A 14582-nucleotide genomic window follows, 5' to 3' on the forward strand; every position below is an offset into this window, starting at 1 on the left:
TATTTTGGCTACCATGGCTATGCCCCATAGGATGACAATGCCCCCATCCACAGGGCATGAGGGGTAACTGAATGGTTGATGAGCAAAAAAAATGTAAACCATATGCCATGGCCGTCTCAGTCACCAGATCTCAACCCAAGTAAACACCTATGGGAGATTCTAGAGCGGCACCTGACAGAACGTTTTACAACTCTTTCAACAAAACACCAAATTATTGAATTTCTCATGGAAGAATGGTGTCGCATCCCTCCAATAGAGTTCCAGACAATTGTAGAATCTATGGCAAGGTGCACTGAAGCTGTTCTGGCTCGTCGTGGCCCAACGCCCTATTAAAACACTTTATGTAGGTGTTTCCTTTATTTTAGCAGTAACCTGTATGTGCTTATTGTTCATATTTGTCCATGTCTCCCTCTTTGTGAAGAGTGGTTAAAGGTTCATTCATTTTTCAGTGATGTTAGACTTCTCCATTACTCAACTACAATACCACTCTCTGATGCCCAGGATCCTGCATGATCAAATACTTAATGTTACAATTTATAAAGGTCATGATTAAATCTCTCCTCTCTCATTTGCTCTGTCACTGTCTGTCTTTCCTGCCTTCCTCCTCACCCTGCATCACTGTAATGGATTCCTCTCGATTGCAGTTTGTGTTTGTCTTTTCATATGGCTTATGTTTTTGTATTAGTGTCAGAAATCCAGATTTTCAGATTTTCAGGAAAGCTATTAATAGGATAGCTAATACAATGTTTTTTTAATAAGTAGCTCAATAAGGATAGGGTTGGCTTCTGTACTTGTATGTCACACGTTGATGTTAGGTTGTCAGTGTGTTATGGGATGACCTGCATTTAACACCAGTATTTTTACTGAGGCTAACTGTCTGGTAGTACTACGCTGAACTTGGGTTTGACAGACTGCATGTGGCATCAGTGGGTGTAACTGAGAGTCACGCAGCTTCTATGACGTTGGTTCACTCGTATCATTGTCTCACGCTGCCTGTGTAGGAGGGGATCATCAAATCAAATCACATCATCTTTTATTGTTTGCATGCACATGTTTGGCAGATGTTATTACAGGTGTAGCGAAATGCTTGTGATGGGATGTATAGACATTATGGACAGTATGTGGATAGAATACGTAGTATATCTGAAGAATATGTAGGATAGAGTAGTATATGTACAGCAATAGTTGAATAGGATGGACTTGACTAGAATACAGTATATATATATGAAAGGGGCAAAACCGTATGTAAACATTATTAAAGTGACCAGTGTTCCATTTCTATGTACATAGGGCAGCAGCCTCTAAGGTGCAGGGATGAGTAACCGGGTAGTAGCCGGCTAGTGACAGTGACTAAATTCAGGCCAGGGTACTGGGTGGAGGATGGCTAGTGATGGCTATTTAACAGTCTGATGGCCTTGAGATAGAAGCTGTTTTTCAGTCTCTCGGTCCCAGCTTTGATGCACCTGTACTGACCTCGCCTTCTAGATGATGCCGTGGCTCGGGTGGCTGAGGTCCTTGATGATCTTCTTGGCCTTCCTGTGACACCGGGTGCTGTAGATGTCCTGAAGGGCAGTGTGCTCCCGGGGATGCGTTGGGCTGACCACAACACCCTCTGGAGAGCCCTGTGGTTGCGGACAGTGCAGTTGCCGTACCAGGCAGCAACAGCCCGACAGGATGCTCTCAATGGCGCATCTGTAAAAGTTTGTGAGGGTCTTAGGGGCCAAGCCTAATTTCTTCAGCCTCCTAAGGTTGAAGAGACGCTGTTGCACCTTCTTCACCACACTGTCTGTGTGGGTGGACCATTTCAGTTTGTCAGTGATGTGTATGCCAAGGAACTTTCACCTTCTCCACTGCGGCCCCGTTGATGTGCATGAGGGCATGCTCCCTTTGCTGTCTCCTGAAGTCCACGATCATCTCCTTCATTTTGTTGACATTGAGGGAGAGGTTGTTTTCCTGGCACCACTCCGCCAGGGCCCTCACTTCCTCCCTGTAGGCTGTCTCATTATTGTTGGTAATCAGGCATACCACAGTTGTGTCGTCTGCAAACTTAATGTTTGAGTTGGAGGCGTGCGTGGTCACGCAGTCATGGTAAACAGGGAGCACAGGAGGGGGCTGAGCACGCACCCACGTGGGGCCCCAATGTTGAGGATCAGTGTAGTGGAGGTGCTTTTGCCTACATTCACAACCTTTGGGGACCGTCAAGAAGTCCAGGACCCAGTTGTACAGGGCGAGGTTCAGACCCAGAGCAATGTGCATTGCGATGGCGATTGCATCATCCGTGGATCTGTTGGGGTGGTATGCAAATTGCAGTGGGTCTAGGGTGTTGGGTAAGGGAGAGCCTCTCAAAGCACTTCATGATGACAGAAATGGTAATTTAGTCATTTAGTTCAGTTACCATCACTTTCTTGGGTACAGGAACAATAGTGGACATCTTGAAGCAAGTGGGGACAACAGACTGGGATAGGAAGAGACTGAATATGTCCGTAAGCACTCCAGCCCGCTGGTCTGCGCATGCTCTGAGGACGCGGCTAGGGATGACGTCTGGGCCGCTTAAATGTCTTACTCACGTCGGCCCCGGAGAATGAGAGCTCACAGTCCTCGGGAGCGGCCGTGTCGGCGGCACTGTGTTATCCTCAAAGCGGACGAAGAAGGTGTTTAGCTTGTCTGGGAGCAAGACGTCGGTGTCCGCGTCTTCCTTTATAATCCGTGATTATCTGGAGTCCCTACCACATACTTCTCATGTCTGAGTCGTTGAATTGCATCATTAATTATGTCATTAATTATAGGTGTCCATGTTAGCTATCCATGCTGTTTCTCTGTGTGATGCCTAGTATGTAGTGCACTACGTACTCCTATCCATGTGTCCTGACTACACTCATTGCATTGCACCTCATTGCCACACATACACACTGTCATGACTCCCTCTCCTTGGTGAGAATCAAAGGTGCCAGATCATCTTGACACATGTTTCAAGATAGACAGACCCCCCTCTTCCACAGAAGAAGCTGTGCTGAAATTCCTGCGAGACAGTAACGGTTAATGTGATTGGATGGTAATTATTTGACTAGGCTACCCGTATTTGACATTGTGGTGTTCTTTCGCTGAACACTAGATGGTTTAATTTTATTTTTGGCAGTGAAACAAGGCTACTCAGGAGAGAAAAAAACCTCACCCAAATGTATAGCCCCATTGGAAAATATAAATGGACTGTTTGAGGATGTGAATATATATACACTGCTCAAAAAAATAAAGGGAACACTTAAACAACACAATGTAACTCCAAGTCAATCACACTTCTGTGAAATCAAACTGTCCACTTAGGAAGCAACACTGATTGACAATACATTTCACATGCTGTTGTGCAAATGGGATAGACAAAAGGTGGAAATTATGGGCAATTAGCAAGACACCCCCAAAAAAGGAGTGATTCTGCAGGTGACCACAGACCACTTCTCAGTTTTTATGCTTCCTGGCTGATGTTTTGGTCACTTTTGAATGCTGGCGGTGCTCTCACTCTAGTGGTAGCATGAAACGGAGTCTACAACCCACACAAGTGGCTCAGGTAGTGCAGTTCATCCAGGATGGCACATCAATGCGAGCTGTGGCAAAAAGGTTTGCTGTGTCTGTCAGCGTAGTGTCCAGAGCATGGAGGCGCTACCAGGAGACAGGCCAGTACATCAGGAGACGTGGAGGAGGCCGTAGGAGGGCAACAACCCAGCAGCAGGACCGCTACCTCCACCTTTGTGCAAGGAGGTGCACTGCCAGAGCCCTGCAAAATGACCTCCTCATCTACACAATACACGTGGCACAAAAGCCAAAACAACACAGCACAGGTACTGACACGACCAACGGACATTGAAATAATAATCGACAGGACAATGGTGAACAAAGGGCATACCTATACAATTACTAATCAAATGGGAATAGGGACCAGGTGTGCTAATGACAGTTCCGGAGGGATCCGTGACACTAACTGGCATACATAAGCAGCACATGAGTTTCAAGTTTGGGGAAGATAATGTTCACCATAAAAAGGCACCTTTATAATAAAAGCAATACATTCAGAATTGCATTTGCACACTTTTGATAATGGTGTTTTCCGCTAATAGAACATTCTCGCTTATAGCCTACTACCATGTGCGCATTGCTGCACTTCTAATGTGAAGAAGTAGCCTAATAGTTTATCAATATTTTAAGCTAAGCATTCTGATCTGTTGCGTCAGCCACATTGCGTAATTTTTTGGGGGATGCTAGTTGTTGTATTAATTTGGCACAACTGTCCCAGACTATGTTTGGAATATTTATTTATCGCATAGAATAGAATATGTCGACTTTTGTACTATGAGGATTGACATAGGATTGACATAGGATTGACAGTAGATTGACATAGGCTAGTGCTTTTGCTGTTCATGAGGCCTACTCATCTTGTTGGCTAACGAAAAGTAAATGTGGACAATAATCACCTCGGAATTGGATAAGGACATGGGCAGTTGCGTCCCCGATGTGTCTGTCTTCACTTGTAGCCTGTGAGAAAGACCCGATCACGTGATGGAGTGCGCGCAGCACGCAGGGAGAATGGCACAAAGGCCCCTACACTGCAAAAGGCATGGATTTTTGTAGACTACATTACAGCCACACAAAGGGGATGCCACCATGAAATTCTAGGTATTATCAAGTGCTTGTCAAATTGTGAATGAGTGACTGATGTAGTGTGTACAGCCTGCACAAAAAAATAAAGCAGAGCTCATGCCTTTCAAGTGTCTTTTTTCAAACCATCATTAGAGTCGCATCATACAGCCTTACAATGTACTAAAAATCAAAACAAATAGCCCAACATTTGTAGAACATCTGCTCAACACAGAATAACCACGTGCACACTCCCTCAAATCATTTGGAGAAAATATGCTTCCTATTTTATTCAGCTTTGTTCAACTGTATTCTTCATACTATAAAAATAATGCCACGGAGTTCTAAGCGAATCTTGTCAACTAAATTAACTAGTGTATCCCAAAGCCATTTGTCATAGCCAGATCAGGACCTAACATAAGGACAACTCAGAGTATGCTATTCTGTTCTTCTGAAATAGACTACATTTTCTTCATATCATGCTTCTTTAGACCTGTCTAAAATAAATAATTGATTTATTGTGAAGGTGTAGGCTATATTGCATAGACTTATTAAAATGTAGATGTTCCAAAGGTCTGCATCAGTGGCTTGTAAGCTATGTGTGAAAGCCAGGAGATGCTAAATGTGTTTATGTTATAAACGGTCAATTGCCTTGGCTGACGAAATTTCGTGACCGCCACAGCCCTAGTTAGGATACATTAAAACATACAGTAGTTCTGAAATAGATGTCTAAGGTTGTTGTCTTAGTTACAATACTAAACTAATATAGGGCAGGCTATAATATATTGACTTGTGGTCTTTCTGTTTGATGTATTGGTGCCTCAGTGATGACACCTGGTCTTTGAGATAAGCTCAACCTGTGAAGAGGTAGTGGAGGTTAGAACAGGGAGGGCCTATATCATGATTTGCACCGCTGGCATTTATGTCTTGTTGAGAGCGTAAATATGTTCCCTTGAAAAAGCTCCAATAAACCCTGCCGGGTCACTGTGTCTCCATTAAGGAAATGAAAACGGCGATATCAGTGAACCTTGTCCCCTTGTGATGATCTCATGAAGGGATTGGGGAGTTATTAGCCAGGCAGTATATTATCCTGGGTCTTTATAGTAATTCCTACATTGCTCTATTCCTCTGCCCAGAACTTACTGCTCTCAGGGCCGACAAGGATCCAAAAAGTGCTCCTGAAACCTAAACTATCTGCAGAGAACCAAGCACAGAGAATAGGTTCTGTGCCCCAAGCACAGAGTATAGGCTTTATAATGTGACAGCACTTAGTTCTCAAGCCAAATAATGTGGATAATATTTGATCCTCCTCAACTTGTGTGGATAGTACTTGGCCTGCTTGGTCCCTTACGTAAAAAACATGTGAACGCATGAATAGAGAATGGTGGCGGAGGGGATGGCTGCCGTTTTACACGCGTTTTTTTGCGTGTAACTTATTTTTTAAACTTATTTTGTACATAATGTTGCTGCTACCATCACTTATGGACATCAGAACAGAGATTACTCACCTCGAACTTGACAAAACAATTTTTTTAATGAGTCCGACGTGAAGGATATACTGCTTTTTCGTGAACGGGCCCAAATCCCCGTCATTTGCATGAAGAAAAGACAGAGAAAAAGGGGGCGGAGGTCGGACTGCCTTCTGAGAATTCATAGGCGAATGAGTAAACCCCCTCTACCATCAGTCCTATTAGCCAACGTGCAATCATTGGATAACAAAATGGATGAGCTCCGATCAAGGATATCCTACCAACGGGACATTAAAAACTGTAATATCTTACATTTCACCGAGTCATGGCTGAACGACGACATGGATAACATACAGCTGGCTGGGTTTTCGGTCCATCGGCAAGATAGAACAGCTGCCTCCGGTAAGACAAGGGGTGGCGGTCTGTGTCTATTTGTAAATAACAGCTGGTTCACAAAATGTAATATTAAGGAAGTCTCAAGGTTTTGCTCGCCTGATAATCTCATGATAAGCTGTAGATCACACTATTTACCAAGAGTGTTTTCTTCTATATTTTTTGTAGCTGTCAATTTACCACCACAAACCGATGCTGGCACTAAGACGGCACTCAACGAGCTATATCGGGCCATATGCAAACAGGAAAATGCTCATCCAGAGGTGGCGCTCCTAATAGCCAGGGACTTTAATGCAGGGAAACTTAAATCCGTTTTACCTCATTTCTACCAGCATGTTAAATGTGCATCCAGAGGAAAAACAACTCTAGACCACCTTTCCTCCACACACAGAGACGCGTACAAAGCTCTCCCTTAACCTCCATTTGGCAAATCTGACCTTAACTCTATCCTCCTGATTCCTGCTTACAAGCAAAAACTAAAGCAAGAAGTACGAGTGACTTGCTCAATAAGGAAGTGGTCAGAGGACGCAGATGCTAAGCTACAGGACTGTTTTTCTAGCACTGACTGGAATATGTTCCGGGATTCTTCCGATGGCATTGAGAAGTACACCACATCAGTCACTGGCTTCAGCAATAAGCGCATCAATGATGTCGTCCCCACAGTGAACATACGTACATACCCCAACCAGAAGCCATTGATTACAGGCAACATTAGCACTGAGCTAAAGGGTAGAGCAGCTGCTTTCAAGGAGCGGGACTTTAACCCAAACGCTTATAATAAATCCCTCTATGCCCTCTGATGAACCATCAAACAGGCAAATCGTCAATACAGGACTAAGGTTGAATCGTACTACACCGCCTCCGATGCCTGTCGGATATGGCAGGGCTTGCAAATTATTACGGACTACAAAAGGAAGCACAGCCGCGAGCTGTGCTTGCAGTGACATGAGCCTAAAGACGAGCTAAATAACTTCTATGCTGCGTGATCACTCTCTTCGTAACCAATGTGAGTATGACCTTTAAACAGGTCAACATTCACAAAGCCGCATGGCCAGACGGATTACCAGGAAGTGTACTCCGAGCATGCGCTGACCAACTGGCAAGTGTCTTCACAGATATTTTCAACCTGTCCCTGACCGAGTTTGCAATACCAACATGTTTCAAGCAGACCACCATAGTCCCTGTGCCCAAGAACACCAATGTAACCTGCCTAAATGACCGACCCGTAGCACTCACGTCTGTAGCCATGAAGTACTTTGAAAGGCTGGTCATGGCTCACATCAACACCATTATCCCAGAAAACCTAGACCCACTCCAATTTGCATACCGCCCCAACAGACCCACAGATGATGCAATCTCTATTGCACTCCACACTGCCCTTTCCCACCTGGACAAAAGGAACACCTACATGAGAATGTTATTCATTGACTACAGCTCAGCGTTCAACACCATAGTGCCCTCAAAGCTCATCACTAAGCTAAGGACCCTGGGACTAAACACCTCCCTCTGCAACTTCCTAACAGGCCACCCCCAGGTGGTAAGGGTAGGTAACAACACATCTGCCAGGGTCCCCTCAGGGGTGCGTGCTCAGTCTCCTGCTATACTCCCTGTTCACCCGTGACTGCATGGCCAAGCACGATTCCAACACCATCATTAAGTTTGCCGACGACACAACAGTGGTAGGCCTGATCACTGACAACGATTGTTGACTGACAACGAAATCATGTGGTTTTCAGCAAGGGGAGGCTCATTTAGCTTAACCAGTGTTTGTAAAGTAGCCCATGTAATGTATTGCTTTTCTCTTGCTCATGGGTTACAGTTGATGATCACCTTATAAGTAATCCAAACTATCTAGATGCCTTATAATCTATTAGCGTGGAAGACACGTTGAGTCAATAAAAATATTTTAAATTGATAGAAGAGGGCACGATTTCAGGTAACTGAGTATTGAATTCTCTGATAAGTCTTCTACAGAACAATACAGTGTTGTCCATCACAGACTGACTCCAACTGAATAGATTCGTTTTCTGAAAATAGATCCAGTCATTAGGCAGCTACAACACACAGTAAAAGTGTGCTGTGAAAACTGAGAGGAGATAGGAGTAGTCTATGATCGAAATATGGGATGTGTAATGTATGCTGCACAACTAATATGTTATGAAGGTGTTATAAATAGGGGTGTTAAGGCGTTTGTAAAGGTGAAGGCTAAATGTAATCGACTCAACAAGTTAGCAGCAATTTCAATGGAGACTGAATGAGTTAATGCATGTATAGCTCTTCAAAGTCAGTTCAAAGTAAGATCTTAAGTGGGTGTGGTGTGAACTGACAGAGTGAAGGAGACTTAATGAGTCCGGGTCAGGTCCTGCAGAGCTCATGTGATTTTGTTGTGCAACAGAAGCAGAGTGGGGGGAACAGCTTTCCACACAAGCGCATTAGGTCATGGTGTTTACGGTCTGTGGAGCCATCACCACTCAGTCTCCTCTACCATGACTACAGCCCTCAAGCCATCACCACTCAGTCTCCTCTCACTCAGTCCTCCAGCCATCGCCACTCAATCTCCTCTACCATATCTACCTCCCTCCAGCCATCACCACTCAGTCTCCTCTCACTCAGTCCTCCAGCCATCACCACTCAGTCTCCTCTACCATGACTACAGCCCTCCAGCCATCACCACTCAGTCTCCTCTCACTCAGTCCTCCAGCCATCACCACTCAGTCTCCTCTACCATGACTACAGCCCTCCAGCCATCACCACTCAGTCTCCTCTCACTCAGTCCTCCAGCCATCACCACTCAGTCTCCTCTACCATATCTACCTCCCTCCAGCCATCACCACTCAGTCTCCTCTCACTCAGTCCTCCGGCCATCACCACTCAGTCTCCTCTACCATGACTACAGCCCTCCAACCATCACCACTCAGTCTCCTCTCACTCAGTCCTCCAGCCATCACCACTCAGTCTCCTCTACCATATCTACCTCCCTCCAGCCATCACCACTCAGTCTCCTCTCACTCAGTCCTCCAGCCATCACCACTCAGTCTCCTCTACCATGACTACAGCCCTCCAACCATCACCACTCAGTCTCCTCTCACTCAGTCCTCTAGCCATCACCACTCAGTCCCCTCTACCATGTCTACCTCCCTCCAGCCATCCCCACTCAGTCCCCTCTACCATGTCTACCTCCCTCTAGCCATCACCACTCCGTCTCCTCTACCATGTCTACCACCCTTCAGGCATCACGACTCAGTCTCCTCTACCATGACTACAGCCCTCCAGCCAGCACCACACAGTCTCCTCTACCATATCTACCACCCTCCAGTCATCACCACTCAGTCTCCTCTACCATGACTACAGCCCTCCAGCCATCACCACTCAGTCCCCTCTACCATGTCTACCTCCCTCCAGCCATCACCACTCAGTCTCCTCTCACTCAGTCCTCCAGCCATCACCACTCAGTCTCCTCTACCATATCTACCTCCCTCCAGCCATCACCACTCAGTCTCCTCTCACTCAGTCCTCCAGCCATCACCACTCAGTCTCCTCTACCATGACTACAGCCCTCCAACCATCACCACTCAGTCTCCTCTCACTCAGTCCTCTAGCCATCACCACTCAGTCCCCTCTACCATGTCTACCTCCCTCCAGCCATCACCACTCAGTCCCCTCTACCATGTCTACCTACCTCTAGCCATCACCACTCCGTCTCCTCTACCATGACTACAGCCCTCCAGCCATCACCACTCAGTCTCCTCTACCATATCTACCTCCCTCCAGCCATCGCCACTCAGTCCCCTCTACCATGTCTACTGACATCCAGCCATCACCACTCAGTCCCCTCTACCATGTCTACCTCCCTCCAGCCATCACCACTCAGTCTCCTCGACCATGTCTACCACCCTCTAGCCATCACCACTCCGTCTCCTCTACCATGTCTACCTCCCTCCAGCCATCACCACTCAGTCTCCTCGACCATGTCTACCACCCTCTAGCCATCACCACTCAGTCCCCTCTACTATGTCTACCACCCTCCAGCCATCACCACTCAGTCTCCTCTACCATATCTACCTCCCTCCAGCCATCACCACTCCGTCTCCTCTACCATGTCTACCTCCCTCCAGCCATCACCACTCAGTCTCCTCGACCATGTCTACCACCCTCTAGCCATCACCACTCAGTCCCCTCTACTATGTCTACCACCCTCCAGCCATCACCACTCAGTCTCCTCTACCATATCTACCACCCTCCAGTCATCACCACTCAGTCTCGTTTACCATGTCTACCACCCTTCAGCCATCATCACTCAGTCTCCTCTCACTCAGTCCTCCAGCCATCACCACTCAGTCTCCTCTACCATATCTACCTCCCTCCAGCCATCACCACTCAGTCTCCTCTCACTCAGTCCTCCAGCCATCACCACTCAGTCTCCTCTACCATATCTACCTCCCTCCAGCCATCGCCACTCAGTCCCCTCTACCATGTCTACTGACATCCAGCCATCACCACTCAGTCTCCTCTACCATGTCTACCTCCCTCCAGCCATCACCACTCCGTCTCCTCTCACTCAGTCCTCTCTGTCACTGATGCATCAGATGCATCAGATGCAACTGATGCTACTGATTTTATCCTTCTATTTCTAGGTGCTCTTTACTCATTCCTTTCCCTGTAAGTGGTCTCTTTGAGTCTAGCTTGTAGGCTACTTAGCCTCCGTATATTTTCTCATGCTTGTGTAGGCTGTGTTGCTGGTTTGTTTAGTTTTGGCTTTAGGTCTTAGCTACAGGCTGTATTGTGGTCATGTGCAAGGTCCAGTTACTCGGCGTATGGCACGTGTTCCAGTGAGTCAGTCATTAACACTAAGCCATGGATTTTTACACTGCTGTTTTTTGCATCGCTTACCAGAGAGACACAATGGCAGATTCCGGGGGTAAGGCCCGTGACTGGTAGACCACGGCTCCACTTTAACAAAAAGTGTAATTTGATTAATTCTGCTCTGTTTCAATCCAAAAGCTGTGCTGGCTAAATCAAATAAAGTAGATTAACTCTTCCACCGGATAAAGCAGATTAAACTGGTAAACACAATCACTGACTGATGCATAGGACCTTCAGGGGTGGAGCCTGTAATAGAGGTAAAGAGGCATTATCACTGAAAGAAAAGGAATGGGAGAAAATATTTGGGGTTTTAAGTTGAGGGTGTTTAATTGTAAAGGAACAATGGCAACCGTAGCATTTCCTATTTTACACAACACTGACAATGATTTGATCAAGCTGGCTCAATGAGAGCAGAGGTGGGGAGGCAGCTGGACAAAATTCATTCCCAGAGTGAGTGTTCTGCTGAGGCAGGTAGGCCGACCTTTCAGCTGTCTGATAGGTCAACCCTCGGCAGTGTGCCTGGACATCCATGGCTAAACGCCAGCCCAGCCCTGGTAGCGCTCACAGTAAAGCCCATATGAGCAGCAGCCAGCTCTGATCAATGGAACTGCCTGGGCCTGGCAAGTTATAGTACTGTAGGTGACCTACACCTCAGACAGAACTCACTCTCACCAGGAGAGATGACGACACAGGAACTGTACAGAGTCAGACTGTCCTGTACTAGAACCATGGAAGTACCTACAAGGGCCACCAACACTGTAGGCAGGGCTGCTCAATCTTACTTTTGACGAGCTACGTGGCCTGTTTTATAGGAATTGGGCAACTAAGCAACAATGTCTTCTCTGCTTGGTCATTACAGCACAGCTGTAGTAGTAGAGAACAGAACAGTACAGCACATGTACTGTACTGTTACCTCCCACCTTCTCTAAGAGACGATCTGCTCTTTGGTTAAAAGACCCTCTCCCGTTATTCCATCCAGGTGCCCACGGAGTGAGAGAGGAGCCCCGGTTTTTGACGGCGCGCGCTGGAGAGAGCGTGATCCTGGGATGTGACGTGTCCCCTCCACTGGACGGCCAGCAGCCCCCCTACGTGGTGGAGTGGTTCAAGTTCGGAGTGCCCATCCCCTTCTTCATCAGCTTCCGCTTCCACCCTCCTCATGTCGACCCAGAGTACACCGGTAAGAACCAAGCCTTCCACTCTCCTGATGTTGACCCAGAGTACACCGGTAAGAGCCTTCCACTCTCCTCATGTTGACCCATAGTACACCGGTAAGAGCCAAGCCTTCCAAACTCCTCATGCCAGAGTAGCCTGCTGCCTAACACACGCACACACCCAAACACACACACATACCTTTTAAGATCTGCCTGGCTAGCTATTTCCATGAATCCCCATTTCCCATTTCTCACCAAATAAATAATTAATCTGGGTGGAACAGAGACTAAATGTATTGTCATTGCCCGGCTAGACTGGCTAGTCCTGCAAGGCAGTCAATGTACTGTGTTCAGCCTAAATTTCTGGGTCTTGATGTACTGTTTTTAGCCTATATTTCTGGGTCTAAGTACATTCATGATGGAGATGAAGGTTTCGGATTGCCTTTTACAGTAGCAGAGCTCGTATGTGGGGGTAAGCTAGCTTCTCATGACTCTCTGTGTCTGTGAGCTTTACATCGGCATAGCTGAAGACTGCAGTCTATTTTCTATTTTCTTATTCCACTATGACCTTATCTTTTACAAGGGATTCTATCTTAGATGATGTTAAATAATGATGTTATGGTTCACATTGTATATACAGTAGGTTGTATTTATGTTAAAGTGGATTGGGGGTGGCAAATCTCTCTCTTGCAGGGAAAATACAGACTTTTACTTTCGACTGAGTATTACGCTTCGGCAAGTGTCTTATTCAATGCAAGAAAGAAATGGAGTGCTCCTCCTCTAGTGTGTTAGCCAGTTGCCCAAGGTGATATGCAAATCTAACATTTAAAATCAGCTATTTTTGCACCAACTCAAGCAAAGTAACAATCAATAATTCAGATACTGTATGATATTTAGTTTTTTGGGGCTAGGCTGGTCTTACATCTCCCAAACCCAATTCACAGTCTCTCCTCCAATCAGAGCCAGGGAAACGCCTGCAGAGGGATTATGGTCTTTAAAGAACTGAAAGTTTAGCTGCATGGCTCTCTTTAGCTCTCCTCTCCTCTCCTCTCTCTACAGCTATTGCAGCAGTGCAATGGATCGAAGCCCATGTGTGATATGAACAAACCCAGAGGACCATATTCACTGTAGGCAGCAGTAGTGTTAGATTACAGTATGTGTGAATGCCCTGGAAGGGCTGGTCTTGATGTGGTTACAGTATTGTTAATTCTGTTTACAGCACAACTCTCACTCGGTGACCGATTGAACCTGAGGTCGATCCCTACCCTTCACGCCACTACTCACACCACTCAGCACTTCATCACCCAGGCTAAAATAGACCTGACTTTTAAAGTCTTGCCTTATTACTGCAAGACTGCAGTCTCCCTCTTCCCTCTACATTCTTCCCTTTGCCTTATCGATTTCCTGCTCAACAAAAACCCGCCATTTTCTTCCCCAGGTATGGCAGCCATCCCGGGGAGAGGCTATCTATTGTATCTATATGCAGCTCTGCTGGAAGACCAATCCAGCCCGCCCTCGACACCAATATGTTTACCTGACATTCAAAATGAACAAACAAACAACAGTACTTACAGGACATACATTGCATTCGGAAAGTATTCAGACCTCTTGACTTTTTCCACATTTTGTTACGTTACAGCCTCATTCTAAAATGGATTTAAAAAAAAAAGAAGAATATCAGCAATCTACACACAATAACCCATAACGGCAAAGTGAAAATGTTTGCAAATTTATAAAAACTTAAAAACAGAAATACCTTATTTACATAAGTATTCAGACCCTTTGCTATGAGACTCAAAATTGAGCTCAGGTTCATCCTGTTTCCATTGATCAACCTTGAGATGTTTCTACAACTTGATTGGAGTCCACCTGTGGTAAATTCAATTGATTGGACATGATTTGGTAAGGCACACACCTGTCTATATAAGGTCCCACAGTTGACAGTGCATGTCAGAGCAAAAATCAAGCCATGAGGTCGAAAGAATTGTCCGTAGAGCTCTGAGACAGGATTGTATCGAGGAACAGATTTGGGGAAGGGTACCAAAACATTTCTGCAGCATTGAAGGTCCCCAAGAACACA

At 46.0% G+C, this 14582-nt stretch overlaps 1 protein-coding gene across 6 annotated transcripts in view; it reads left to right on the forward strand.

The window, feature by feature from the left end:
• LOC129822169 (protein turtle homolog B-like) overlaps positions 1-14582 on the forward strand; it is a 77092-nt gene that overhangs the window by 9763 nt on the left and 52747 nt on the right. For 4 of the 6 annotated variants that reach the window (XM_055880208.1, XM_055880207.1, XM_055880203.1 and 1 more), the window contains exon 2: positions 12331-12576. In XM_055880208.1, coding sequence (XP_055736183.1) covers positions 12331-12576 — 246 coding nt within the window. The remainder of the gene's footprint in view (positions 1-12330; positions 12577-14582) is intronic. The other 2 variants (XM_055880204.1, XM_055880206.1) reach the window with 1 other exon arrangement.

Source organism: Salvelinus fontinalis, chromosome 24 (assembly GCF_029448725.1).
Source record: "Salvelinus fontinalis isolate EN_2023a chromosome 24, ASM2944872v1, whole genome shotgun sequence".
Lineage (NCBI taxonomy): Eukaryota > Metazoa > Chordata > Actinopteri > Salmoniformes > Salmonidae > Salvelinus > Salvelinus fontinalis.